The 26893-nt window shown below is 38.3% G+C and overlaps 1 protein-coding gene across 2 annotated transcripts; it reads right to left on the bottom strand.

Moving 5' to 3' along the window:
• Positions 1-1482: 1482 nt before the first annotated feature.
• On the bottom strand, positions 1483-26893 carry LOC129270932 (sodium- and chloride-dependent glycine transporter 1-like). 2 transcript variants are annotated; one of them, XM_054908273.2, is made up of 12 exons: positions 26200-26893; positions 20349-20408; positions 19323-19497; positions 11756-11887; positions 11086-11422; positions 10824-10956; positions 9752-9886; positions 9245-9348; positions 8284-8521; positions 7760-7885; positions 6981-7196; positions 1483-6591 (listed from the first exon to the last, which is right to left on the bottom strand). In XM_054908273.2, exons 1-12 carry the CDS (start codon positions 26227-26229, stop codon positions 6229-6231), a joined length of 2049 nt encoding a protein of 682 aa, XP_054764248.1. In that variant the 5' UTR covers positions 26230-26893; the 3' UTR covers positions 1483-6228. The 2 variants fall into 2 exon arrangements, with proteins under 2 accessions (XP_054764248.1, XP_063962997.1); XM_064106927.1 differs by lacking the exon at positions 26200-26893 and adding an exon at positions 22408-22875.

Here is a 26893-nt window from a genome sequence, read left to right on the forward strand (position 1 = left end):
GATGATAAAGATTATGTTAATGATGATCACGGAGTTGATGACCCTGATGGTGGTGATGATCATTTAGATAATGGGTGGTAGTGGTGATGATAAAATGAGGTTGCTAACAATATGATGAGCCTGATATGTGTAAATTGGGGTTGTGGCAATATCTGCCCTTATAATAGAAAAAAAAAACAGAATGGATTCGTGTCTACAATTAAATTCATTGCTCATCTCTTAGAGATCACACTGTTAAAGAGCAATACTGCCCTCTTTCGTTTGAAATGATACAGTCAAACTATTTCATGCACTTTGGTTTGCATTTATCATTTCAATCATGGCTTGAGACCATGAACTGACCGAAGTGCAATGCCATCTGAAGCTCTGGGTTTTTGTGTTTCAGGATTGCAAAAAATAAGCAGTCCCTATCTTGGGACTATCAAGTACATACATGTAGACTACCGATTACTTCCCGCAAATTCGTTGACAACGAGATCTTCACTCCAACTCGCAAATGAGTCTTTACAATCCATCAACAGCAGCATCTGTTAAATAATTTTCACTCTCATTTCACTGTCTACTATCGTTACTTCATTTGCAAACCACAAAACCTAATTAAAACTTATCAATTTCATGGGTTTTCCTTCAGAGAAGTAGACTATGTGTACAAACGATCTCAATTCATCTCCTTAGGCTAATACTTCATGAAAAATTATTTCAACCAGCTAAAAAAAAATGATTGCATCACCCTCCCCATCCTCACCATCATCGTCACCATCATCATCATCAGCAGCATCCTCAACATCACCATCATCACCATTATCATGATCACCATCATCATCATCACCATCTTCATCACCATCCCCATCATCACCACCATCACCATCATCACCACCATCATCATCATCATCATCACCATCATCATCACCATTCCCACCATCATCACCACCACCATCATCACCATTCCCACCATCACCACCACCATCATCACCATTCCCACCATCATCATCACCATTATCATGATCACCATCATCATCACCATCTTCATCATCATCACCATCCCCATCATCACCATTCCCACCATCATCACCACCATCATCACCATCATCACCACCATCACCACCACCATCATCACCATCATCATCACCATTATCATGATCACCATCTTCATCATCACCATCCCCATCATCACCACCATCATCATCACCACCATCATCATCATCACCACCATCATCACCATTCCCACCATCATCACCACCACCATCATCACCATTCCCACCATCATCACCACCACCATCATCACCACCATCATCACCATTCCACCATTATCATCACCACAATCATCATCACCATCACCACTATCATCACCATCATCATCGCCATCATCATTCCCATCATCTTCACCCTCCTACCAATGCATTTACTCCCAAAATCACTTCAATTTTGCCGTCATTGACGCTTCACTCCCAAAACGACAGATGCAAATTCTGACAAGCCATATCCAAGACAAAAAGATAAAATTTTATTCAATTACTTGTAGCATGAATAGGAAAAAAATAACAAAAGAGAGAATCTATGATTAACTACAAGACATAATATATACACTACTCAGTATCCTACTCGATGATAGAAAGGGGAGAAAAAAAGAACCAATTTCTTTACAACTGTGTCATCTCTACATTTATATAAATGGAAATATACAAATGTACACAATGTAAGTTAACTCGTTCAATAAGTTACATCACTACATACAATATAATATCATTTATGACCCTGTATAGCAGACCACTGACCATAACATAAATATTGATATCATCTTTTTTTTTAATGATTCAGGAGATTTGTTACGGAGTCGAGGATAAAATGACCATCAAGAAATGTTGGTAAATTCACATGAAGATTTTGCAAACCTTCAGAGTGACGGTCATACCGTGAAGCAGGAATTCAGAAATCAAAGATTATATGTGGGTGCTACCTCATGCAACCACTCAACATCACACTATGTGTGCAAAATTCCTTCAACCGATACCCTCCGTATAAGAACATTCGCTCACAATTACAGCGTTGACTGTTTTATGGTGACTCGACTGTGTATACTAGGTATATATCTCACACAGCAGGTTACAAACAATTAGTCTGCAATATATTCTTCCTTTTTTCAGATTTGGAACTTAACTTTAGAAAACATTTTTATTTCTAATGAACATGGGGTAAATACTTGTAAATTGTATGCCATTCAAAACATTATTAAAATGCAAATAACACGATTTCCTTCCAATTCCCAAATCTGAAATGAAAAAAATATTCTGTATCAAACTTTCAAAGGGTTTTTGTTTATAGACAACTTGGCAATGAGCAAAGGAAGCAAAATCATTTTCTTTGGCCAGTAGATGTTCTTCCATATAAGTTTTGTAATACTTCGGGTTGAATGTTTGAATTCTTGGCAGGGCGGGATTTTATTTGATCAGTTCGGTTTTGTGACAAAAATCAAAAGTCCACACAACTGAGAATATGAATGTGTGATAATGAAAGCCATTTTCAAAAATGGAATGCATTATACATCTCTAGTTTTTTGAAAAAAGTCAACAAATATAATTTGTAACCATTGTTGGAACAAAACACCTAATGGATATGAAAAAATTCAGCCTGAAGTTGAGAGGGCAGGTGTATAGAGTTCAAAGAACATCTTAATATTCAGCTTAACCCAGGAGTTAACTGGAAACAAGAAAATTCTATGAATTCCTTTCTCACCTCACCCAACCAGGATCTATAACTTATTGCTCCGCATATTTATAACTGTTGAACAAATACATTATAACTTTTAAAACGCAGCCTACAGAACCCTGAAATTATGATCATTCCAAACCTCTTCAGCTTTGGACTCAAATCTAGCACAAAAAATAAACTAAAAAGATCTTGTCGAAAGAAAAAAGCAAGTTCATCTTACAGTCAGATTTTGTTTTCAATAAAAATTGGACTTTGGAAGACCAAGATTGTCTATAAATAAAATGGTAGAAAAATGAGAAAGGATTCTTTGAAAAACAGTGGTCTCTTGATATGCTTTATACGACATAGTGCCCATGAAAGCTTGGTTCTGAAATTAATTTTCAGCCCTACCGACAAATTCTAAAGAGATAATAATCCCGTTCTCCTCATTCAGAGATTGCATTGATACTTAATGCATTGCAATTATTTTCCAAGTTTTGGCCATCCAAACTTTCAAATCATACATCTCAATACAACGCTGCATACTATGTACAAGACATGGATAGCTAAGTTTACAAGTAACCCTTTTGTGCACTTGCGACTTTGGAAGGAATTTGCATCAATTACCATATTCATTTGGTAAATATAGAAATAACACAAGAAAGATATGGTTTTCCTTTGAACGATAATGGCCCGTTAGAAACTCAACATAAAATGATGGCTAGTTATGATGGAGATTAAAATAAAATATTGGCCTGGCCTGTTCTTTGGTGCGTATGTCAAACAAATAATTTGCTGGCTTGTTAGCACAACATTGGCTTAATATATACTGCTTGTCAGCCATTTAAGAGCTAATACTTCAAAATATTATATAAAAAGCAACAAAAGCTTTAAAATCTAAAATGAAGTATGCAAAAGCAACGACTTTCCATCAGTTTCAAAACTGCCAACCATAGGGAAAAACATGCACAAGAATAAACATGTGTAGAAAACTAGGTAGCACACTTATGTAACATTACTAAAAAAATATTCAGAGGGACAGAAAATTATCAATTCATTCAAGTCTGCTCACGATGTTTTTTTTAGCAAAGTAATGTCAATAAAAATTTTACTTTTCATCTTCAATTTTAATCAATACCAGTTTGTAAGTTAATGTATAACTCGCTGCATCTAAGCTATTTTTTTGTATATATTTTTTATTTTTTTATGTTTTTTTCTTCTCACTTTGATTGTTTATATATTTTTTTTTGTTACTTTTTCTTTTTTTATATAGATGTAGTATATACACTATGTCAGGCCATGGAGTTACCAAACATTGGATATTTACAGATTTCTTTAGCATTATATGCCTGTATAAACATTTCATCTTCAGTACAGCTCAACGATACAGTGCTAACATGCCACTAATAGGCAAATACACTACACTGTAGTCCCCAAGACTTGACCAAGGTGTTCCAAAGACAATTGGACGCAAATCACGGAACTAGTTGAAGAAATACCACTAGAGATTTGAATTTAGCTGCAAGGCGCAGTTTTTTTTTTATCAAGGACAAAGTTAGCCAGTAAACTGGCAGAAGGGGAAATCCCTAGCGGTCGATGATCAGCAAATTGGCCATGCAGAAATGGAGATCTGAAACACTTCACAGAAGTCCTTCCACACCAAAATGTGTTCATCTACATACATGACTAAGCTTTGACACTTGTAATAACTGACTCGTTAATTTGCATCGTTTTTTTCTTAAATCACCATCAATGCAAACAGCTACTAAACATGTACTTTAAGAAAAAACACATATCAGTGATCACTTCAAGATGGTATAAACCCTAGTGTTTGCTGTGTAAATATTTTCCACTTCTCAAAAATAATCTTAATTTTAATATGTATATCATGTATGTTACAAAAAGGAACTGCTTTATGACTGGACATCAGTAGGGACAGTCTGATGAACTGTCAAAATTCTTCACCATTTTGATTGCAAATGTAAAAGAAAACGAGACAGCCGTAGGCCATCAGGCTTGCTATTCGTTCTGCTAAATGATGGGAAGTGCCTTGAATACTCGATGCTCTTGGACAAGGACAGTCGTAACGAAGAAGTTCGCGTTTCATATTTTTCAATAATGAACCTGAGCATATGATTTGTCGTCGACGGCAGCAAAATTTGCCACATTTCTATATACAACTATTCACACTATAATACACTCTATATACAAACAGGCACACACTTTGTCATCCTACAGGTGCAATTTTTTTTTGTTCAATATGGACATTTAATTTTTCATCTATTTTTATTTCTCAAAGCTCAAGGCTAATAATTTCCTTCAACACTAATTTCAAAGTCATACCTTGGCTGCTAAAAACCAGAAAAAGCGGCAATACTACATTTTTGGAATGTATGGAGGGATATTTTTATCATCTTTCTATGTCTGTAATATATATAAATCTCTCTATAATTTTTCAATTCCATAATTTTTTCCCCCAATAAATAAGCATTTGCCTCCACCACCTAGCAACATGCAAAGGAACAATTCAATAAACCTGCATTCAACTCTTTAAACGGTTTAACGAAAACATTGGTACCTAAATGGATTCACTTTTCTTTTTTTCAATATGGATCATTTTTTCCCTTCATTAAAGACAACTAATAAAGCAAAGAATAATGATAGAAAATCTAACTGCTACCACATAAAAGAGGCACTTATAAGGATATATCTTTGAAGGTGTCGAGGAGGGTAAATTGTCTTGATAATAAGAGTTTATTTACAAATACAGGATATACATTTCAGGGCAAATATGTTCTCACACAAAAATGAACTTAAAAATTGGAAAAATAAATACATTAACAATTACCCTGCTCCAAAAAAAAAAAAATGTCAAAGTTTCTTCTCTCCTGCTACCGATTATGAGTTGAACTTTATCAGACCTGCTGGACATTACTACGGTGTGTGTCTAGTCTTGGTTAATTGCAAAATGTAGGGTAAAGGATGAATGAGTTCTCTTTTAAAACAAACTTGGTACACTGAATGACCAAATATGTATGACACGCTGATGAGAAAACACAAAGAGGTAGCAAAACCCTGTATTGAATACTGGCCGAGGAGCTGTTTCTCCATCTTTTATGTAACGGCCCCGTAGTTCGGCCGAAAGCATGGGGAAGCCTGCATCACCAGAGGTGTAACGTGGCTTCCCAGACTGCTTCCTTTTCCGTCGGTATCTCCCAACAATCGTATTCACCGTTTCTCCTCAATTGCTGAACCATTGCACATGGCTTCTCAACAAAACTTGGCTTGATAGGTAGAGCGATGAGCCTTCTTGTGTGCTCATCCTCGTGGGAGCTGCATACCAAGCATGGAAACCCATCGATCCGGCGGCAGTCTTCCACCGAAAGGAGCAGCACACCATCGCGTACGATTTGAACAGTTAGCAGAGTCCAAATTCCCATTCCACTATTTCAATTGCAAAGATTTTTAAAAGGTCAAGGACTCTCGCTCCTGTATTAGAGAGTTTCCAGTCTGTCTTTGAGTGTCAGTACTTTATTGCAACTAAACGGAATCCGTTGTGGCGGTGGGGACGTAGACGGCAGATGGGCCTGGCGATGACTTGACATCGTCAAGATGTAGTTGACCTCCCATGCTGGTTCCGTTTCTCGTGTGGACATCCCAGGCATGTTGGCGGTTGGACATCACCATAGGACCCCAGGAGTCTGTTGGGGTAGCCATGGCTCTTAGTCGCTCCCTGAAGGTATCACCCTTGGCCTTGATGAAGGCATAAATCCAGTACAAAGGGATCCACATGATGACAGAGAGAATTAAAAGCCAGCCGAGTGCGTGTGCCCAGTCAGGGAAGGGGTAGGTCTCGGTAGCCATAGGGGGTTCCCAGGAGATCCAGCTGAACAACATCACAAACTGCGTAAGAGGAAACACAAAGACAAGGTGGACGATTAGTGGCTATTCAAGAAGCTTGTCCTATCATTCAGAGAACCTATCCTCAACATATTAAGTAAAGGTCAGATGGAAAAGAACTTCACAAATCTTCTTCCGTATCCACCTGTCCAGGAGTAGCATTTGACAGGCCTATGACCTATGTAAATTCCACACATTTGTACTTGTATTCCTTTTATTCTACATTGTGTATTGATTGCCTGTCAATGAAAGTGCTCTGTCTTCTATGCAAACATGACATAAACAAATGAATACAATGGATCTACTTCCAACAGAGGTAGGTGACTGTTTCAGAAGCCCCGAAGGCTTGCAGCTTCAAAGACACAAGAATAAAGTTTGGTTTATACACTTACTGATAGCACAGCAGGTGTAAGGAAACACCAGTTGAGCTTCCACCAATTGAAGAAGACGTTGTCGACGATCCTGTCGCCCAGCATGGACCTGATGTCATTGGTGAAGTTCTTGACACCGTACACCCAGCCAAGACCGATGCACTCCGACATTCCGAAGATTAAGAGCGCAAAGTCGGCGGCATACTTGTCCATAAGAATAACCCAGTAATTACCAGCCTGCACAGATGAGAGAATGCAATGGTTAAGATTCAAAACGATTCCAGCAGTAAATCTCGAGATCTTGAAGAATCTTCATCTATGTTGGATTATTTATCCATAACATTTCATGGTGTAAGGTGGACCTTTTACGTTTCTTATGAACTCTGAGAATCTGATAATCAATCGTCTTCTAAGCTGGTGGAAGTATATTTTTTTAGGACTATGATTGGTATTCACCCTTTAATTTCATAATCTTGACAATCTAATGCATACTCTCGACAATCTAATTCATAAACTGGACAATCTATTTCGTAATCTCTACAAATCAATCTCATAATCTTGACCAGCTTCCAAAGATGAAAGGCAGTAGATGAATTAAGTAGAATCTTATTTTACCCAGAGCCTACCAAGATGGCAGAATTGACAGAGAGGTAATGGAAATGATGTGGTGAAGACGACTTTACCAAGTTACATATTAGGATAAGACTTGACAGAGGTTCTAAAAGGGCTCTCCCAAGTTTTTGACTATGAATAGGTGAAATTCAAATGAAACAGACTGAAAAAATTGCTTGGTATCTCACCTGTGTTACGCATATTAAACCAAGGAAAAATGCAATAATGCAGTATCCTCCCAAAACGAAGATTTTCTTTTTCCTCAGATTAAATTCATCAGCAATTGACGTGACTACTGTTTCAACTATACAGAGCTGCAGATTGGGGGGGCATAGGGAGAAAAGAGAAGAGAAATATGGGTTTAAAAATATTTACAAAAAAATTGATGTGTCGACTGGAGAAATAAAAATCATCATTCTAATACATGTACTTTCATTTCAAATGTGTCCCTTTTATGAGCAATTTTTATGAATGATCTACTATTTCAATATAGGAAGTCAAGATATTATTTTTGTATCATTCATTAACCTTTCACATCACATCAATTTCATATTCTATATACATTTAGCTCTGCTCCAACCAAAATATGAATGAAATTTGATGTTATGTTCCAAATGTTTTCTTCAAACATCCAATCACGTTTAGGCTCAATTACTTTGAATAAAGCATATGATGCACATAAGAAAAAATTTAAAAAAATCTCCAGACTTACCTGTGATCCTAAACCAAGGGTGATAAGCATAAAGAAAAAGAGGAAAGCCCAAAGCGGCGAAATTGGTAACCTAGCAACGGCTTCTGGATAAGCGATGAAAGCGAGACCAAACTGTTCGTCGACCACCTCTGAAACTGGTTTTTTAAGTTCGTGAGCCATGTATCCCATGATTGAGAAGATTACGAAACCTGCGAATATGCTGGTGGCGCAGTTTAGTAAAGGTACAATGAGGGCATCCCTAGAATGAACAAAAACAATAATCAAAATCAATGATGGTATTATTTTAAAATTTAATGAGATAAGCACCGACTTAGATGTCTCGATTATTCATATATTCTTTTGAATTGTGTTTTTCATTTACATCCCTAAAAATACAATAATGCGTCCACGAACGACTGGTATTTCACAGTTTGCCAAGTACATTGTAAACATGCTATATATGCATTCAAAGTAGATATGCAACAAATACCTTCATAGATTAACTGTTAATTGATGTGCTATTCTAGTCACCTGGTCTATTCAATTTCTTCATCCTGCTATGTAAGGCATGCTTACGTAATATCTTGCTTTGAAATCTGCCTATCTTAATGAAATAAATGAAAGGTCATTTGACCAAAATTATCCATGAAGTAACTACGAACTGGTATATTACAATATAATAAACACTTGCACTAAAATATGTATGAACGTTTGAGAGTTGAGTCGCCTTGAACTGGCAACCATTCATGTGTGCTTTTAAGAAGAATTTCTGAGAGCTTTGATCTGGGTCACATCAAAAGCAAAGGAATAAACTGATAAATAAAGATATAACATATGAACAGAATGCAACATGACTCTACACTCAAAGAGACTTATTAATCTTGATCGACATGGCATTACACTACCCAAGGTAACCGTATTTCAAGCTTTCTCACCTCCTGAATGAAATGAAATTGGGACGAGATTGGTGATTAATTCTTACCTCATGCAGTTATTTTTAAAGCGGTTGTAGGATGAAAGCGTGATAAGACCTCCCCATGATGCGCTGAGTGAGAAAAAGATCTGTACAGCAGCATCCTTCCACACCTGTTAGAGGTAACCAACCAAGAAAAGAAAGAAACAAGGATCAACTACCTCACCAATATAGGGCTGTCGACTCAAAAAGGTATTTCACATCACTCTTCTGGTGCTCTCACACAAGGACTTGGGCTGTCTAACAGCAGGATTTCAGAACGTTTCATCAACATTTGTGGCCTGATACGATGACTTGTCAGATCTGACAACTTTTCCTGATTGGCTGAGAAGTACAAGTGTCTGACTGTTACCATGGCAGCTGTCTGATGAAACGCCCTTTGTTGGATAGAACATGGGACAGGTCCTTTCATGAAACACAGAGCAGGCTGTCATTCAACAGCCATAGACCATTGCTCACCAACTTGGGCCGAGGAGTCAAAATGGACAAGGATCAATGATTGGATATTGCACTAACCTTGGGGTTTTTGAGCAGCTCCCATCGCGGCTTGATAAAAAAGAGAATTCCGTCCATGTGACCGGGTAGAGTCATTCCTCGAACCAGGAGAATTACAAGGACGATGTAGGGGAAGATGGCGGTGAAGTAAACAACCTGACAATGAAAACAAGACGGAAAAGGCATGTGAATGTGATTTCATAAAGGATTATGATATTCATAAAGCAATAATGGCAGCAATAACAGTACCTGAGATGGTGAAATAAATCAACTTTAATAAAACACATTGGGTACAGGATCCTGCATACCACCTAGGGATATAAAGAAGAAATCATTTTGTTATAGCACCATCACTCTATTTCACAACTTTGTATCATATTTTACCTTTAAAATTGGGTGCTTTGCAAATACCATACTGTTATTTGTCGCGTGTCTGGTATTTTTTTTCATGAAGTTTACACACATCATGTTTTGAAGTGTGAAATCATCAAGATGGTTCCATAGGGAAGAATGGTGAGACTATGGTATAGACACTGTTGGTAGGAGACGATGATGACGTATTGCACCTTTCGCCATGCACCATGGTTTTCAATGGGATGTGACACCCATCAAGCACAGGGGTCCTCAGCAGGGGAGCGACACCGCTCTGTGCCACAAAGGAATTCCAGCTTATCATAATACACCTAATCTACATGTTTCATTTCTTTGAAAATAGCATTGTTTGATTGAACTGTACTGATTATCAATGTATTGATGTTGTAAAAGGTTTTTCATTCCCTAAACGTTGTCACAATGTTTGGATTCCAGTGCTTGCCAGCAAACAATGTGATATTGCCAATTGGAAGATTAAAGTACATGTACATTAATCAAACTCAAATGAATTAATCGTCAAAGACACAGACATATTTGAAAATGCCATCATTCACAAGCAATTGTCATAGGAATCCTGTGTTAATAAATAATTCATAATCAGAATAAATCATTACAGGCAGACTTCTGCCAACATAACAGTCATACAAACCGTGTGAAGCACTGAGAGAGATTCCCAGCTGAAACATAAGAGGGAAGAGAAGGGGGAGGGGGGAATACCCACCTTTCCAGAGGACTTGACGCCCTTGGCGAGAAAAATAAACTCAAGAGTCCAGGCGAGGAGAAGACAGAGGGCCAACTGCCAGATGATGTAACCAAATGATCCCATATCACCAGAGTCGTGCAAAACGCCATGCCTACAAGAAAGCAACAGGGGGTATAAATAAAGACAATTAATTGTGTGACCTCGGACCCCTTCTGTAGACGACCCTTAGGATTTTGTTAATGGGGGATGGGGGGAGTAAGGAAGGGGGAGTGTTTCTTACCTGTAATACTCCTCGCTTGGGCGTCTCCTGAACTCCTGGAGGGGGTCCTCGAAGGACAAGGTGACGTTGCCGTCGAAGGACACGTTGTACTGGCTCCTCTCATCCATGGTCATGTTGGAGACGTTGATGCAGGTGTTGTTATCTGTCATGATGCCGCCGTTCTCCATGCACTCCTCCACGAGCTCGCTGCAGAAGGGCGTGTTCCACTCGTGGTGGCACCCGATCCACGGCAGCGAGGACGTCATGGACTTGAACATGTAGAAGATGGTGTAGGTGATGATGACGTTGTAGTAGATGGCCACCCAGGCTGACACGGCCACCATGCCATACCCAACACCTGCAGTGACAGAAGATAGGGTCAAATACATTACCTAAAGGTCACCTCATGACATGGGAATGCACATGCTGCAGGAGTGTGATAAATATTTCGCCCTATATCAGGACAGTGATAGTATTATCATATTAATTCCTCTTCAAAACATGGCTGCTGACTCCTGCATCACTACTTTTGCTGTGTGGTCATTTGAAAGACATTGTCAGTTTCCCTAAATAAATTGCACTTACAACTGTTCCTGCACTCTGTACTTTCAGTTATGCCAAAGTGACACTCCTACACCACAAGTCCAATTTCAACAAACTGTCACACAAGGGATATGAATTAGATACTGACCTTTCATCAGTGGGGCAGATCTCCATGCGCTGATGGGCCCACTGCTGCTGTACTGACCAAAACACAGCTCCAGGAAGAAAAGAGGCAGACCAGCAAACAGAAGCATCACAATGTATGGAATCAGGAAAGCACCTATAAAGAATGAAAAAAAAAATGAAGAAAAAAGTCTAAAAATGAGGTTGTGTGATTCAAGTCATTACCATATAAGGAAGCAAATTATGTGGATAGTTTGATGTAAAGTTTTAATGCACTAACACTCTTTTCTTTTTTATTTTGTTCTATCAAATCCATTGTTTTCCAATAAATATCTAATCGTCCTAATTTACAACTTACAAGCCTGAATTGTTCCAACTCCTTTTTATATGGAACTTAATACGATGCTAATATTGCATTTATATCTTGGTCTTGTTTAAATCAATTTCGTCTTTTATTCACAGGCATAAGAATTGCACAATGTGCACTTATGAAATCATTCTGCTTCCACGTATCATCCGCAAAATTTTGACTGGGAAAATTGCCCATGGGTTTGTTGCAGAAAAACATCTACATGATGGGCATACTGCTCATGTACACATTGCATAAAGGAATATCATTTCCTGGCCTAACCACCCTTGTAGGCCAGAGAAGCAATGCTACTTGACACAGACAAGATCACCACTAGAATATTAACTACTCTTCCACAATGTTCTATACATCTACATGTACAGGCAAGGTTTGACTATGCAGCCACCCCCCCCCTAGCCTCTTGTCGAGGCCCTGTCAGCTGCTTTCCGAGCGAACATGGCAAAGCACGAGAGAGAGCGAAGCAGAGCGCCGCGAGACAGGGCCTCTGGACATCTGACCCGAATTTCACCGACTTTCTTTTGTTTTTTATTGTTTTTACCAATTCACCGACCAAAAACTGGTCGGTGAAAATCATCCAATGAGAGCGCGAGCTGCTATGACGTCATATTAAATATTCATGAGCTCATCTTGAATGGCGACCCTTGGATTCTTGGCGAAGAGTGACGACGAAATATCAAAGAGCACTGAATATGCCTCTAAAACGCTGAATATCGACCGATTTAAGGATTTGCAAGTCGATGAAATTAACTCTGCACTGAAAGGACGAGATGTCTTTGTGAATCTACCCACAGGATATGGAAAAAATGTAATATTTCATGCGATTCCACCGGTCGATCCGGGGCGTCGATTATCGATCTCCGCTGTGCAGTGCAGTGAGGGAAGCTGGGGTGGAGTTGCTGGTAGTTGACTCGAGTCTGACCAGCGGCTGAGCAGTATCTCCCGGGAAGTTTCGGGGCGGTGATGGGTCTGTTACGGCCAGTAGTAATAGTAGTAGTAGTAGTAGTACCACTACTTGTAACATTTTGCTGGTTATATCCCCTTTAGTGTCCCGCAATTAAATGAATCCCCTGCAGAATAGTGGACTACTATATAGTATTCCGAACCTTAACCCAAGACGAAACAGCTCTGACATTTCATTGGTTTACTCGGTGACCGGTAATGTCATGACTCATGTATATTCATTAGGAAGACGTTCCTCATGAATATATAATTCAGTTCAGATGTCAAGAGGCCCTGGCTCGCGCCAGGCCTAATTCGCTTCGCGAATTAGGAAAGCCCTCGCTTCGCTCGGGAAGCAGCCGCCAGGGCCTCGACAAGAGGCTACCCCCCCCCCTCTTTACCCTCTTAACCAATGTCAACCTCCCTACCCCAATACCGGACAAACAGGCTCTCATGAATGATTTAAAATGTGAAGTCATTCCTTCACTTCACTCTTGCATCAATGCTGTATCTTGTGAAGCAATCAACCAGCCGATATTATGAGTAAAAAGAGGCATCCCTGATGCTACACCGCTGACACACACTCCCTCACACACAATTTCCATCTGACTTCAACATCACCCTTTCATTCTAACCAGGAGCCGTCTTTATATCGTACACCTACGTCATGTCTCATGCCCCGAGGGTGGCAGTACGGTGCTCAAAAGGCATCTCTAAGCCCAAGTGCTCCAATACCCTTGTTTACAACTAGATGCCTAATAAAGCATCTTGCGTCAGAGACACACAAATGTACGCTCTGTCAAGACAGAATTCAACAGGAAGGAGTCTCATCGTGCATTTTGCTAGTCACATGATTTAAACACTTGCGGTGGAAAGCATCTCCAGACAAAATCTAATTTATGTTTAAGTGTGGCAGATGGAAAGAAGGCATATTGTCTACTTTGATCTCTTTCTATAAAGTCATCCTATTCAATCCCAATAAAAACCATGAAATATATCTTTAAAAGGCAACTACATGCAAAACCAATTTTAATTCAGAGCACTTTAGAAAAATATACATAGTGTCAATTTTTCTCTGAAGAACATATCCACGTCTACAACCAGTCTACAAAAATGAAACCGAGACACACTTCAGCAAAAAATGCAGGTTCATCTGATACTTCAGTGCACCTCTTTGCACTAAGAACAGTAAATGACCTCTGAAAGGACACAATCTGATAGGGTCATTGAAAGAAAAGACGGTACAGTTAACTGACAAGTACCAGCACGGAGGAATAAATTAAACAAGACATCCTTCAATAATGCCTTGAATTACAAATTCAAACACCCAATTATAAGACAGCAGTCCGTTCTTTGCCGGAAGTCTTATATTACATATTACAGTATTAATTGTTACTGTTACGTGATATGAACCTTAGAAGTTATTTTAAGGTCTACATTTACATGTATAATCATTTGCAAGCTCAAACTTAATTTGATATCCTGGGAAAATAAAAATGCTGCCCGCATGCTCATATACACTGATGTACATGCACGTATTGTAGAGGTACATTTTCAATCGTTTTGTTTTTCCCAAGTTTCCAAAATTGCTTTTCGAAAATCAGAGCGGACATGTTGCCAATTTTGCTGGGCGAGTCTAAATGATGTTAGCATACCATGACGGAGCAGATGGTGGAAAAGTACTCGGCACTTTGAAAGGTAGTCTTATGATTCAGACTCCCTTCTTAAATCCTAAAAAATCTACTTCAATTGTTTTTATTTCATTAATCAAACACCTCAATAAAAAACATAGGATTGATAAATTGCAGTGCTGTGTTTAAAAGAATCAGAGATATATAGGCCTACATGTAGATGTATCTGGATTATTGGGAATAGGCCCTACATATTGTTTTGTTTTTGACAGCTTTTAAAAAAAAAATTCTTTCAAGGGCATGTAGCAGAATCTGTAGAGTTCACTGATATCTAGACCATCGCCTGGTGTTTCTTGCTTTCTCAGCAACCCTAAACACTCCCCAATACTGCACTATTTAGGTGTACTTAAATTCACTTGAGGAAATAGGAAATAAAAGTTTAATGGAAAGAGGCTACAAATGTAAATGGTGTTTTTTTTTCCTTCTTGAAACTGCTTGTACATTTGGAGATGCTTTTTTTTCTTAATTCTTTAGATTTTCTCCATATGGAGTACATGTTGGTGTTCATTTTTTGTACAATTCAAAAATTTCACCAGATGAGTGGGATTGATGTTTTTGTTCAATACTTTGTTTTCAAAGAAGAAAAATCAATGTACGAAGCAGCGGAGTACATACATTTCATCACACATCATTACCTTTCTATGTAGTAATGGAATTGGAGCAAATGGACACTACTTTGGGGTCCTATTATCCTTAACCCCTCCTCCTGCCTCTCTAGTTCCACTCCTACTGACACAAATAACTAGGCCTACATGTAAACAATTTCTTAGGGAAAAAATGAAAAGCATAACCAGCTAAACCAGCGCAGTTCACCGAAGATACCCTTGCTATAAAATGATTGATTGGAATATCAGATTGATCTGGCCCCAGACACCAGTGCAACAGAGGTGACCAAACTGACCAGACAACCTTGGCTAGAACCTATTCCTACTTGGGTTTTTCAGCCCACATCCCAGGAATGATTTGGCCCTAGGGTTTCGAACTGGGCAAGCCCATGCTTTAGAATAGTTCTTCTTGAGGATATTGTGATTGGTTACTATACAAGAAGGTATGGGCCTACAATGTGTACTTATTCTCCCTAATGTTTGCCCCCCTTGCTGGCATGGACAATGGAGAAGAAACCCTTGGTTTCCTTGTTGGCCGTTGCTGGCCAATTTCGTCTTCTTGTTGTATGAACAGTGTCTCGCTGTAATCTTACAAGAGCCTTTCAGACACTAGTTTGGTAATGGTTACGAAACCAGCATGGGGCATGACTGACATTCCTCACCGATTGGCAAATACCATCTGAATGTGGCGATGATACAGCATGCTTTCACACCGATAGCGCGAGGGCCAATTTCAGAGGTTTCCAATCCCAACAACTCTCTTACCCCCCTCCCCCTCTTTCGGTCCCCCTCCCTCTTCTTTCTCACTCTCTCTTCCTCCCTGTAAGCACAATTAGAGGTATTATTGACCAGAATTAGGCAAAGGACATTCTTTCAAGCATCACTTTTGTCCCCACATCAAACCACATTCAATCAATAAGTAATTCCATTCATTCTTAACCCCTTTTACGCTTATCCCAATGCCCTGCCTCCTTATAGAATACACCCCATCTAAATTTGAAACCTTGAGAAATAAAAAAAAAGAGAAAGACTTGGGTACGGAGAAGAGGAAAAGTTTCAGACACATGACCTAAAAGGTTGACCTTTCTCATGGTCATGCCCTGGTCAGTGACATGATCTCATTACACAGGCCAATGGTATGATTGGTTTTTTCCTTTCATTGCTCTATATATTTCTATCCATCAATCTCCCTATTTAACCCTGATATTCAAACAATTTCAAACTGCATGTCCTTTTCTTCCCATTTCTTTCAAACTCCTGCATCACTTCCTTCTACATGTATCAGCCATTGAAGTGAATTCAACAGTGGCTAATATATTAATATAATCGCTATCAAATATCATGCATTCTTGATGGTTGTTAGTGACTTGGAGCTTGCAGGACATAGCAACAAACAAATGCAAATATACATTGTGCATGCAAATTGGATGAATTGCGATGTCATTGCAATGTACACGTAAAGTGCACGCCCACTACAATAATGTGTCCACTCAAGTATTTCCTAATGATATAACTTTAAGAGGTCACCTGATCAAGAACTCACAAAAAAATAAATTCCTCCCATTGACCAGGCAGTGTGGAATCCCAAGTATGCCCTTATACCCATTCATGTGTCTGGTAGAGCCATGCTCCACCCAGTCAAAAGAAAGCCAATTCACTATACCATTCAATAATAGAGGGTACTTTTGTGTCTCTTTCCCTCTTTTTTTTCTGTGCCAGCTTTACTCCCATCTGGATGATTGTCTGTGGGGGTCATTGAAACAAATCTTTTTAATATCACATCCTACCAGGAATTGCAGATTACACGGCTTATTACTAGCATCATTATTATTTTTGCATGAAAGGGTCACTTGATTTTAAACCAACTGGGGCCCAGCAGCCGATGCTATGCTAATACCACATGGCATATGCCTCCTCACTGCCTGCCGTGTGAAGGTGACATTCTATGCCAGTCCGAACGACCATGCTGGTATTTTGCCATGTGCCACGTGTGTTATGATGCTTTCATCTGGTTGCAACTCACTGCCCATATTGGGATCGCTAATATTTATTTACATGTTTGAAATGTAAACAAAATAAAGGCAAAATCAGTTTTCTAGTTTGTGTGTCTGACTCGTGAGTTTTGCGGATTTTTTCTTCATACGTTATTAAAGCAAAATGAACCTTTTATTCGTAGACATTTGTCAACGTTTCTTTTAGTCAAGAAAATGCATTTGAAATTTAGAACAAAGTTTGTACAGTTAAACACTTGAGATAGATTTATCGCAAGTATAGAAATGGGCCCAATGGCTCGTTTTCTTTCTTTCATATATTGATGCAAATTCCTTTCAAACTTAATTGACTTTTGACTGAATTTAAGACCTACATGTATATACATGTAGTTGGGTTCACACTAAGATTAAATTCAGCACTACGTGTCTTTGAAATAGTGTGGGAGTACCGTTTAGTTTTACAAGAGCATTTCATTCCACCATTCACAAATCAATTCTTTTAGTCCGATAGTATTAGGAAAAGGGGAGGGGAACATATGGGAAGTAATGGTTCACATAACACAAAATTAATGTGAAAAAGCACTGCATCCTTAAGCCCCCCCCCCCCCAAAAAAAAAAACGCACTTGAATTCTTTTCACAAGGGATAACACAAAATAATTATTATCTTTCTCAATTTCCCTCCCTTTCAGTTTGAATAAGCCGAACCATAAAGCCCGCAGAGCTCATAGAAACAGAACAACAGAGAGGGACACAGGCTGCTATAGAGATCAACAAAAGCGCGCCAACTCCCTGAGACAGCATGGTTTACACTTTACAATCAATATCCAACAAAGGATTCTTTTATGCGTAATTAGTCTACAGGTGTGAGACCCATTTCAACAAGAGCCTAATGCCAGCTGGAAAGAATACAGGATCAAGAGAGGTAATAAGGGCACATTGTGAGGAAAAACATACAAGAGCATTACTCATGTGTTAGTCCAATGAATGCAAAATGTAGCTAGTCTTCATCTCAGCTTTGATGCTTTTCTCAACTTCGGCAAGAGTCTGTGACATCAGACTACCAAAAAGCCGGCTTTTCCCCAAATGAATATTCATTACCACTTCAATTGAAAAAGGAAGTACATGTAATTGTGATCGTGTTTGCTCATTGATCGCAAATTGAAAGCACCAAATACCGAATTTCAGCATTTTTTTCTCAGGACCACCTTGCAAATTTTTTTTACAAAGACAGAAATATTTTTATCACAATTGAAGTGTGACACTTTAGCTATTTTTAATTCTTTTCTCCACAAATATGCACCACTGAATTATGCAGTTTCCCATCACATTTTCCCCTCTCTCTCTCTCTTAGCCTACCACTATCTTATTCAACTTTGCCACATTCTAAAGGATTCACTTATATCAGCAAATTTTTTGTCAATAAACATTTGGGATAAAAATGTTGCATCTTCAGCAAAACCCAACACAATCTTCTCAATCCAAAAATAGAAAAAATGTAGTAAAAATAGCAATTCTTTTTCCTCTCTATCACAACAGGGACAAAGAATCTATTGTAAACACTGCTGACAACGTCAAAATACTCCATGGGATCCTCACCATGAACGAGCAAGATTACAATAAAACTAATATCCTAACTTTTCATGAGCAAGTCTGTATCAAATATATGATGCATCCATTGAGCAATGGGCTGGATGTATTTAAATGAGTTTTATTCTTGAACCAAGCAATTGACTTGGATCTATTCCAATATTGTAGATGTGGATTTTGAAATTTGACATTTGTTTAATAGTAACTTGCCCCTCTATACCGCTTTAGAGCAGGGTTGCCAGATGAAATTGATGAGAATGCCTCACATTATTTCGGAAAGGGGTCTACAATGTAAATTCTACAACTAAAATGGCAAACACTCAGGCATCAATGACAAAAAAAATCAAGACAAACTAAAGAATTGAGGTCCAGGTCTTAAAATGAATGGGACCAAGCTCTGTAGCTTACCTCCGCCATTGGAGTAGCAGAGGTAGGGGAATCTCCAGACGTTTCCGAGACCCACGGCGTAGGACACGCAGGACAGGATGAAGTCCAGATGGTTGGACCAGTTACCACGTTCCAGATTCTCATCTTCCTTCTTGGAACTCTTGGACGTCTTGGAGACATTCGCAAGATGGGAGGTCTGGTGGGGTAAGGAGATGGAAACGGGAAAAGCATGGTTACTTGCATTCAACTTCGCACTTAAAACCAGGTTTCATCATGAAGCATACCGGTATTATAAGTGTTAAACATGAGACACAAATGATTTCATAATTTTTCAAAATATTGTTTGTTTTATTTGTTATGAATTAGATGCCCCACCCCCCCCCCAACAAAAAAAATTCATGGAATTATACTATAGCCTATACTGAGCACTCTGAAATGAGAAGAAAAAAAAACCCATCTCCATGTACATGTATTGACATCCATTCATGATTTTGTGTACATGAAGGTCATTATTTTTTTCATTTTAATATGAATGAAAATTTACTGAATTTACGAGTAAGTAATACCTCGGTCACATTTGCTCTACGGCCGCCCTACGGCGAGTCGAAAACAGCAATTTTAATAAATTTTTTCAAACCACCTATGTATAGCTGGTACAAAAAATGATTAAAAAACGGCTGTTTTCGACTCACCGTACGGACACCGTAGAATAAATGTGATCGAGATATTAACAAGTTAACATATCATTCGGTTTGGTTAGTTCCTCTATTGACATTCTTTTCAACATTTATAAACAAGGAAAAGGAAGTCTTCTGTTTTTGCATTTTCTTTAAGTATATCAGATAAACATTGATGCTTCAGAAATAAAATCTCCCTAACTGATGTTTTTTTTCTTGCAATCTACCATATAAATTTATATAGTTTCCTACATATCATTCATGTTTGTTTTGGAGTTTGTTGTTGATTTCAAAGTAAACATTCCTAAGACTTCAATATTTCATGTGTACATGTACGTGTAAACTAACCCTACATTTTCTGCATACTTACATCATCTGAAGGGACGTTCCCATTGGAAAGCACTCCGTTCAGAGGCAGCGTAACTTCACCCTATTGAGACGAAAATAGAAAAGAATAATTCAATGAATGTCATTATCCCGGACAAGGATATAAAATACTTCATCACGTGACAGGTTGATAATATCATCCAAGTTTCTGTCATCAATTTCCTTATTACGAGATGCAACTTAAGTTTTGCATTTCAGTTTCATTGATATTATCTGATACCACACAATTGGGGAATCTTCCCTAGATTCCCTTCTGCATAAGTGATCATTGAGAAGTAGTTTCCTTTTATTCTTTTATAGAAGAACAAAGGATCAATCACCATTGGCATCATTCTAATGAAGTGAATGGAGGCCTGGATCTCAAATCAAGATCTTGATTTAACATTGAGGGGTAAATGTATGTAAACAGTTATATTATTAAAGAACAAATAAAAATAAACATGGATGGATTGATGTTTTTGGGTTCATTAATTAATCATAACTACATGACAAAAATACAGGAACCTCTTGCAAAATGTTCTTAGTGCACACTTGAGACAGCAGACTTCATCTAAAAATATGCATTCGAGGCTCTTTAATATTAGAGCCTCTTGCAAGGAAAGTTTCTTGGGGCATTTGTCACAATAAGTCAAAGACCAGAAATAGAATTACAAACAAGAGATGTTACACACATGAAAAGGGCCCTCTTCTTGGAGCAAGCTATGTACCAGCAACACATACATCCATGTGCCTGTAATATTATCAAGAGTGTAGCATTTAATCTGGTCAAAACAAAAACATTAAAATCTGGTAGGGATGACCTCTGTTTCCACAACAGCTGGAACCATCACAAGTTCTATGAAAACAAGTTCATTATATTTGGAGAAACAGGTGGCCTTCACGGTGTCACAACTCAATGAGTATTTTCCCATGATAGAAGATAAAAAATGTATTCCATACAAAATACATAACTTGAATGAGAAATTAAGTATTCACGCAGGCCTACATTCATGCCAGGAAGTCCATTAAACATGAACTTGAATTCATTAATTGAGAATCAATCACCACACTATTCATTATTGAGGGTTAATGGATTAAACCAGTTGCTGTCGTATCAGCCTATTCTAACTGTAATCAACCCTGCAAATGAAACAATTACAATAATTAGCTTTGAGCTCCGATGCAGATCTATTACAAGGTGAACATGTTTAAAGTCGGGACGCACCAAGCCCTCTCCTCATCCCAATTAATTTCAGAGCACCGGTGTTATTGCTTAATGAGAAACAGTTGGTTGCCTAGCTTACACAAGGGTACAGACCCCCCTTCATTATAGTTGTGATGAGAAAGTGTTATTCAGACCTACATGTACGTGTAGATTAATGGGATTAATAAACCCATTTTTCAGACATTTAGAGGTACTAATGAGAAGTATCAATCCCCTCACCTGAGGTAGGCACAAGTAATTATTGCATACTTGTGACTGTTAGTAAATAACTTTTTGAAGGAACATGCATGCTCAATACTAGCTAAGGGAGTGAGGGGAGGTTCTAAATATATTTGTAATGGTAAACAGAAGTCTGAGGCAAATCTTGCATCAGGTGGACTATAGGGTTTTTCAAAATTACATCAGGGAGTTGGGAGTGATTACATGTAAGCTTCCAAAACTCCCATTTTACATAGCTATCCTGTTTTAGCCAGTTTATTCACTTTTTTGTTGCTGTTATATAACCTGTCAGTAATGAAAGAAATTTGAGTTTCAAAGCGGCTCTCATTATCCCAACCTGAATACATCTGAACTACATGTACATGTACCACTAGAAAAAGCTAGATGAAACTGGTTACCCTTTCCTTCAACCCCTCTCATTTAAAGAAAATCTTTATTTTACTACAAAAAACATGATTGAACTTAACGACACAAAGCAAATTTCTGGCCAGATTTAGCAACATTTGCTTTCACAGAAGAAAAAACACACAATGTCTTAGAAATACTGAAAGCCGTATCTTGAAATGATACATGTACGTGTAGGCCTAAATTTCAAAGTGGTTTAGACACCCCTTTCTACCTCTTGCTCTCCTTGTTCTTCATCTTGCTCCTGTTCCTGATCTAGCTCTTGCTCCTGCACAGCTAGCTCTATCTCATCCTCTTGTTTCAAGTGTGTCCACATAGTCAAAATATGTTAATCCAAATTACAAATTACCACTGGAATGTCAAGGTAAACAGATCAGTTTCTGCCCAAAACATAAGAACTTGTGAAACTACCTCTATCGGAAGGAAGCAACTAAAAGAGATATCCTCAGAAACTTGATTAAGTTACCGGTAAAAGTAAAAAAGTATGGCCGTTCTTACACGTGATTCCACCTTAAATTGAAGATCGGTCTGAAACCCTGAGCCAACCTGTACTAAAAAAAGTAATCGAACTTGGGTAGAGCTTCAAGTTTGAACCAATTGGGTTCTTAGGTTTAATTTGTACATCCTATGTACAGCTCTGAATAGCATGTGCTGTTTCGGCTTTGGGGATCAGGCCCGAAACAGTTTCCTGTCCGCTGGATGATGTATCTTTAACAGGTTGCGGCTCAGAAAGTTACCTCATGAGTTGCCTTGATGTGACCTTATTATGGATGGAAGAAATATTGCCTTTGACAGTTTCAACCCCAAAGAATTTGATTCTTTCTTATAAGTTCCACCCAAAAACTGCATTCCTTCTAATCACCTGTTCCTGCCTCTCCCATGTAAAAATGTTGCATGAAGTTCAAACCCAAAATGACCTGCAACAATTGACATTTCAACATCAAAACATTCATTTCTGTATCATGGTGGATGAATTTATATAAATTTCAAGTAAAAATCAATTGGCAATTGTTCATTCTTTTTAAATTATTGGGCCATTTGTACACAATTTCTTGCTTCAGTAATTTCTTTGCTAATTGTGTTTCCCCCTCTCTTCTAAGACAGCTACTGGTTTACATTCAAAACATATGATACTGGTTTGTACATTGCATAATTGCAATGTAAACAAATCTTTGTTATCTCTCAAGTCCTGGTTTATTATCAACTAGGGATTATCCATGAAATTTACATTCAAAACATATGATAGCTCAGGATGCCAATAAAAAAGGTCAAGTTCATTGTGTAACCCCTATAGTCAATATATACTCAGAGACTTCGAAGAAATTCCATTCATTGGCCGATTCTAATCTTTACTTTGGTAGGCAAATTTATCAAGCAATTGACTGGCATTATGAGACGTTTTTCAGTAATCTTTTGTGTCTCTGTGAGTCTGTTCCTACAAGTATCTGTGACCAAATAGATCAAAGAAGAAAGAAAGACCTACATATACATGTAGTAGTAGTGTGGGATGGCTTGTGAGAGCAGTGTGGTAAACATTACAAAATCCTCATGAATTTTTTAGCCAAGTCACTTCTGTCAACACAAAATCGGAGCCCTCCAATTGGAAGTTTCCACTCATTGAGGAGATCATGTACATCATGGATGTGAGGTACAGGAACATGGACTTCTAAAATTTCACACCCATGTCCCTCCCCTCTATCCCCCATCCATTATGGCACTGGAAATCCCTCAGGATCAAGCCCTTTGAACGGATGCCCTCCGCCTGAACCCGCCCTGGAAAGTTACTAGACTCAACATCCTCCTGCTACAAATCCTTGTCTTGGTATAACCCCCCCCCCCATCCCCACCCCTGCTGTCCTCAATATTTATGATAGGATAACTCTTTACTTCCTCCTTTCAGTTCCAAACAATGTTTTTCATGCAGTGTTCAGTACATTTATTGGCTCTCATCATCTTGCCTTATCACAGATGTTTTCCTTTTAATTTCAGTGATTTTAGCCTGCATCCACTACAATTTCTTTCCCTTCTCCCTAATTAGATCACTCATCAATCGAGCTGATGATATACCAGATATATCTCCTGAATAGACGAGAGACGGGCTGACTCATATATGCAAATGAAGAGGACAAATCTACATCATGCACGGTCCGGTTGCTTCAGTCTGACCCGACTGCATCAGTCTGATCGTGTATGGATGAATAATTGGACATCAGGGAGTTGAAATTCTGCTCAACATAGAACCTAAAGTACATTTACAATATTAGGACTACATGTACATAGTGTAGCATTCAAAGCAACATGGTTCACACCGCTTTCATGCAAATTAAATGCATGTACTGGTACATGCAGGTCCTATAATTACAAATATTGCAATTTACAAGAGATGTTGAAATAGACCAGACTTCATCTATCATATCATGACATCATCCTTTCATCATAACTGCTTCGAGTAAGATGTTTTAGGCTGAAAATACATGTTCAGTATATATTTACATTCTACATGTACATGTAGTCATCCTCCTAATTGGTGTGTACATGAATGAATTGGCATTTTTTTCACCTGCTAATGTTGGTGAATATGGTAGATATTCAGCCACACCCTTTTAGCCCATTCACACTATACAAACTTCCATATTTGGCACACTGCAGGCACATGCATGCTATAATACTACTACCCTCAAAACACAGACACACACATACACAGCACAATTCCATGCGCTTGTGTAGAGAGTACTGGGTATTCATGGAAAATGCGCCAAACTATGAGCCAAGTAGTCTGCAATTTTAGTCTCTTTTTCACCAAGGAGAGCAAACTACATGTATTTTATCTCACAGAAATTCTTTAGTGGTTCCTTTCCAATGCTGACCACAAATTTGAATGTCAATTGATAAAAAGAACTACAGGTCCCAGGTACAATAATGCTAGAATTCCTGAAGTTTGCTTTCACTTTTGAATTCAAAGAGAGGATTATTCATGTGGTTTTGTAACTGTCTAATGGGGGGGGGGGGGGAGAGGGGTGGAAAAATATTCTCTCCTCTCCTTTTTATAATCTATCAGCAAAGAAATACATCTAATTTCTTTCCAATGAATCAGTGTTTCACAGAACTTGTAATACATGTACCACTACCAAGTTATCAACCCTTTTCAAATTGAAAACAAGGAAACTTAATGTATAAAAGGAATCCATTGTTATAGTGAAGACTCGTGTTTATCAGGAACAGATTTTACCATTCAGCAATATCAGGTTCAAGTGTGATCTGCTTTTTTTTTTTTTAGGGGGGGGCTATTTATTTTGCAAAATAATGGCAGCACTCAAACGACCGCTCCTCCATTCATACTGTGATTAGAAACATCTAACTCGTACCTTCTGCTTTTTCCTCGAAATATCTTGCATGAATGCTACTAAAATATAAAAACTCATTTTTATTTTAAAAGAAAAAACGCTTTAATTCAATATGTACTCTTGTGAAGCTTTCAGCCCACTACCAGTATATAACAAAAATGCCGGTAATATAAAAACACAACAAATCTGGCTCACTGCCAAAACCCAGCAGCGCTCAAGCCCCCCTCCTAGTCTAGCGCATCAAACTGTGACTTCTTCTTTTGTCACTAAATTGTGGTATGCAGTGATGAGTGGTTGCTCAAGCAACACATCAATACAAGATGTAAGGTTACAGCGCGTGATGCGATCAGATGGATTCTTAAACTAACCCCCCTTGTTTACAAGCATGAGGCCACTGCCAAACAAATAACATACCGAAACTATTTATTAAAATTTGCACTACTACCCTTGTAAAAAAAATTACTGTTGCCAATATCCCAATGACACAAGATGTAAACAAAAAAATCCAAAGAAGTTGATATTTTCCTATTTTTATTCCAGAATATTCGACTAAATTGTGCAATGCACAACATGGTACAGTACATACATCCCATGTACATTCATTGACATTGTTTTGTATTAAAAGTCATGCAATTAAAATGAAATAATAAATTAACCCATACCTTTTCAGAATCACAATTTAACTTCAACATCTCTGTCCGCAGCCCCAACAAGCGTTTCAAATCCTCTAAACAAAACAATCAAAATCTTCTCGTTTCCACAAACGATTCAAGTACAAAATCATGAAAAAATCTCTCAAGTGTTCCCGACTTGAATTCTGATCACCAATGCTGGCTTTTCTTAAACCATCAGAGCACAGTGTGATGACAGCTCAATCAGTGATAATTAAATATCTTAATCTCAATGAAATGTAAACTGTGGATGAAGAAAACCGGTAAAGTCGTCCTTACTCTCCTCTCTTCTTGTTTCATATAATGTTCATGATCATGACGATGGTAAAGATCTTGAAACTCAATGGGAGGTGTGCCGATATTCCTCAAGCTGATTGGCTGCCTAGATAGAACATAACAAGACCTCTGGTTACACTTCCAAAACATCAACAATAGAAGAGGGCACACAGCCAAATTCTGGTAATGTCTATTGGTACAATGCTTGGCAGCTTTACAGAGATCAATACTCGTGCAGAAATATGAAACAAAACAAATCCAGTTGCGACGTTCCCGCCATGTGATGTCTAGCTTCCCATACAATCAATATACATGTACATGTACTTCCAAAGACATGTATAGCTGCATCACATCGCCATCCTTCGACGACGACGCACTCTATTTCAACCTGCGTCAAAGACATTTGTTT

The sequence above is a fragment of the Lytechinus pictus genome, chromosome 11 (genome assembly GCF_037042905.1).
Source record: "Lytechinus pictus isolate F3 Inbred chromosome 11, Lp3.0, whole genome shotgun sequence".
In the NCBI taxonomy this organism is placed as follows: domain Eukaryota; kingdom Metazoa; phylum Echinodermata; class Echinoidea; order Temnopleuroida; family Toxopneustidae; genus Lytechinus; species Lytechinus pictus.